General features: G+C 32.4%; 1 protein-coding gene across 1 annotated transcript in view; it reads left to right on the top strand.

The window, feature by feature from the left end:
- LOC136795838 (phosphatidylcholine translocator ABCB4-like) overlaps window positions 1-4,649 on the top strand; it is a 21,179-nt gene that overhangs the window by 9,798 nt on the left and 6,732 nt on the right. The window contains exon 7 of the mRNA XM_067047694.1: window positions 916-1,119. Within this exon, the coding sequence (XP_066903795.1) occupies window positions 916-1,119 (204 nt within the window). The remainder of the gene's footprint in view (window positions 1-915; window positions 1,120-4,649) is intronic.

Here is a 4,649-nt window from a genome sequence, read left to right as displayed (position 1 = left end):
TACAACATTAAAAACATCTGGTGCATGCGCATTGAGCCAGTAGGTATCATCCAACTTTTCCACATTCATAGCATTTGTGGTCTTCCTGCCAGCCATTACATCAGTGTTTTGATTGGTTTGGTCTAATCTTTAATTTCTCGTCCTCTCTTTCATTTTCTCTCTATATTCCTGTCTTTGCCAGGGGTTGTATTCCTAGGATGCTAATATTCAATTCTGGTCCATCCCCCCTCTTCTTCATCCACTCTACAAATGAGCTCTTCCATGGAAGATTTTCCTTCTTCTCTAGCTCCTCTGCCAACTGTATCTTCAGAATCATTGACAGGAACATCAATTGTCCCTGTACTTCATGTAATTTCATCATCTTGCTGAGCCTGTCTATGATATGGTTAAAACAAGCTATGAGCTGTCTAGGTTATTGTCAGCTAAAGTTTTTGGTCTCCCTGAATATTTGGAAGATATCCTCTTTTCCCACCACCTCCCTCCAAATCGCTTTTTCAACCTATCCTTGATCCTTCTGTTTCCTCATCCACCTGAATCTGGTTTTGGATGCTTCTCATTTCCCTGTAGACGACCGCTGTCCTTAATATCTCTGTATCCTCATTAAGTAACTGATTCTCAATTGTCTTTATTTATATTCACCCCATCAGGAGTCCGCCCCCTTTTAGAAAATGATTCAATCCTCATCTCTGTGGGTCTGATACTGCTTTCCTCAGGTTCTGGGAGGTTGCTGTGTGATCTTTAATCCATTCTAGCGAAGTGGTATGAGATCCCCTATAGAGATTTCTGGTAGAAAATTTAGAGCAAGACAATGATCCATTACTATCTGACAAACTTGTTCTTTGCAAAATTTAATCACCTCTGATCAAAAGAATATGTTTAAAAAAATAAGTAACTAATTATTAACTAATTTTTCAGTTGATTGATGGTAGTGACATCAACAATATAAATGTGAGGTATTTGAGAAGCCAAATGGGTCTTGTTTCACAGGAACCAGTTTTATTCGATATGACAATAAAGGAAAATATTCTTTATGGTTTAGAAGAAGAGGTTACAATGGATAAGATCATCGAAGCTGCCAAAATAGCAAATATTCACTACTTTATAATGAAACTTCCTCAGGTATGTTAATTTCTTTAGTTATTTTATTTTTTGTATCTCTCATACTTTAAAAAGCCAATGAAAGGATGAAACAGGAACCAGTATTTTTAGGCAAAATTTCAGAAAAAAAATTACAGATATTTCCTTCACTAGTTTTTCACAAGTTTGTTCATTGTGTCATAAGTTCATTAAGTTATTGAAATTTTGAGATAAATAAAAAGATATTTGATGGTTTTTAAGGTTAATAATTCTCATCATATTGATCAGACAACAAAGGGAAAGAACACAGACTTGAAAACAATGACTGAATTGCCTAGTTAGTTGCTTTCTTTTGGATACTAGATATTAGATGTTTGAATAATAAAGAATATCCAAAATTATTGTACTCTCAACAATTTTTTTAAAAATATGTTATAGTAATTTTTATATTTTTTGTTATATAGATTAAATTTAGATTATAGTTTTATTTTGGGCAATTAACTTCTTGGTTATTACGTCCTTTTTACTTTATTTATCTTCTTGTCTTTGGCATTTGATAGATGAATATTTTTAATATTTACTATTTTCTTTTAACGATTATGCTGGTTGATATTAGTAATTTATATTTTAGAATACAGTTGGGTTTCTTTCAAAATTTTTATGATTTTGTCTATGGAATCAGCTGAGTTTTTTAGAGCCAATTCTCTTGAACAACATATTTTATTATTTTCATAGGCTTGACGAAGTAATTGGCATTCTTCAATTAAATATTTTATGGATAATGGGTAAAGGTTTGGCATTAAGGTTGGTCCTCTTTTGTGATTAAGTGGACGCATTGTTAATTTGGAATGTCCTATTCTCACTCATGCAACAACCACCTCTTTTCTTCTGTTTCCTCTTATGGCACTTGGCCACTTTTGTATGTTTTTTAAACATTTCTCAGCTTATTAGTCAGTGGAACCTCAGCCCACATTGAATCCCAACTTTTCCGAACTCTGTTCCTTAAAAACGCCTTTATGTCTTTCGGCTTGTAAACATGGAGTGGTGGAGCATTCATTGTAGCTGCCTGTTAACTATGTTTTATAGTATTACTTTTAAAATGGGAAAGAAAACTTACATTTTAAAGCCTTAAATTTTGATGGCTTAAAAGTTTCTTTTTTAGGTGATTGTGATGTATCTGGGTATTGAATAAAATATAATATACTTAATAAATTTAATTAAGAAAATATATATTGTCCATTGATAAAGAACATCCAATGATGCCGACTTGCTATTATGATAAACTTCAAATTCTTGCAGAGATCTTGAGGCTAGGAGTGAGCCAGTTGCATCGAGGAGGAAAGAAAGATAGGTTTTAAAAACAGTATGATAAAGAATACCTCAATTGCAAAAAAAATTGTTGTTAATGCCATGTTTGACAATTAATTTGTAATAGTATTAACTTAGTTTTAGTATTTTATTTAATTACATTTATTTTTATTTGCGTTATTTTTGATAAAATTTTAGTTTATTTGAAAAGAAACATAAGTATTTATATTTTTAGTATAATAATTGAGTTTAAAAATAATGGTTGCTAAGGCGTTGCTAAGCAACAGGCTGATGATCTTTATTTAAAATTATTTATTGTTAATTAGTGACCATTATAGGTCCTAACAGCCCTATCTGCGCTCAGTATGTATTAGTTTGGACATTTAGAGTATTCGAGCCGACAGACTCCAGAACCTGACCTTTTCTGCATTTTTGGCCTTTGACTTGAATATGAGTTGTTGCTAATTAGTGCTCTCTATAGTTTTTAACCAGACCTTGTCTGCGTTTTAGTTTGACCTATGGTTTAAATACATTTTGATCATTGCAACAACCAGATCCTGTCTGCCCTCATTAATTTCCAGTGTGACCATTTTGTTTTTTTTTACATCAAAGCATATTTAACTACTGGAGGTATATCAACATTATCTTGGCACAATGTTTGTTTTTCTCTTTGATTTTACTGCCTGGAACTTGGTTTAGTGATAACTTCAAGGCAGTCATTGTGGCCAGGACGCAGTTATATTTAATTTTTTTTTTTTGTATAGTTGAATATATTTTTTGTTCAATCTTTATAAAATGAATAACATATTGTAAATTAATTTGCATTAATTGTAATAGAAATAAATTTACAACATGTAGAAATAATAATGTAACTAAACATAAAAACTTTTTCTTCAACTTCACCGGTTCTATAGGCCTGTTGGCACAAAACCCAGGAGATGTGAGACAAACTACTTGTAGAGGTGTATTGAGAGTCAACAATTGCAACAGGGAATAACACCTTAATTCTGACAGTTACAAGTGTTCTAAGCTTCCAATTAAGTAAAAAAGACTGATTTACATAGCTGTATATAATAAAGGTAGGTTGCATTTGCAGACAATCTCGCACTCTTGACAGAATCAGAGGAAGAGGCCATTAGTCAAATAAACACATTGCAAAAAATGCAGGCCTACAAATATGCTATGAAAAACAGAGTTCATGACTACTAAAGTAAATTTCAAGAAAAAAGCAGTAAACACTAAATATGGAAAAATAAAAGTGAACAGAAAATTTAAGTATTTGGGGGAAATGATATTTCACAACAGTTCTGAGAAAGAGAGAATGGGGACTGCATGCCTACCCTAGCTGCTAAAAATAAAATGGATGATCTTAAGAAAAATCTATGGGCCCAGGAAAACACAAGAAGGCTACAGGCGAAGATCTAACAAAGAAATCTAAAGATAAATAAAAGACCTTGAAAGCAATATAAGAATCAGAAGGCTGATGTTCTATGGGCACACAAAAAGGATGAAGGATGAAAGATTGATCAAAAAGATATTTAACAAATTTTTTAGCTACAAAAGCCTGGGAGGATACAAAAGGCGTATAAGAGAAGAATTTAAGAACCTTGAAATTTCAGATACCGACTGTCTAGATAGAGACATACAGGAAAACACTGAAAAGTCTCACAAATATTGGAAGAGGAAAAAAGGGGGCTATGGAGTGGGAAAAGAAAGGCAGTCAAGAATTATGAAACTGCGATGGGAAGAAAGAAAATCAAGACTCCCAAAGAGGTCTATCCAATGATATTCATGTGGTCCTTAGTGGCCATTACATGATAAAAAAAAGCTAAGTTGGACTTTCCAAATTGAATTGAACTGTGGGACTCTACTAAATCATCGAATTCCTATCCAATCTTTATAATCAAAAATCTTCAATGGTCCTTAGATTGTCACAGATAAAATCATCCATAAAGACTTTAATGTTCCCTATGCATGTGGCCAGTACACAATAAACTAGACATCAGTTCTCCTATAATAAACTACCTAACCACCCAAACCCACTAGTTTCTCACTCAGCTTCTTCTTTTCCTGATAATCCTTTGAGGCACTTGAAAAGAATATGGCTCTCAAGACATTTTAATCTATAAATGTTGTTGCTGTGCTACTAATAGGTAGTTTTTAACAAATATTTGTTATAACTTGATCATTTACTTGTATTTTGAGCTTAAATAGAGTTGTAAATTTATAGAAAAAAAAATTTATATAACTGTTATATATATATT

This window comes from Halyomorpha halys, unplaced genomic scaffold (assembly GCF_000696795.3).
Source record: "Halyomorpha halys isolate HHAL.00 unplaced genomic scaffold, Hhal_1.1 Scaffold1132.1, whole genome shotgun sequence".
Taxonomy (NCBI): Eukaryota; Metazoa; Arthropoda; class Insecta; order Hemiptera; family Pentatomidae; genus Halyomorpha; species Halyomorpha halys.
This window is presented reverse-complemented; position numbering and strand designations above follow the sequence as displayed.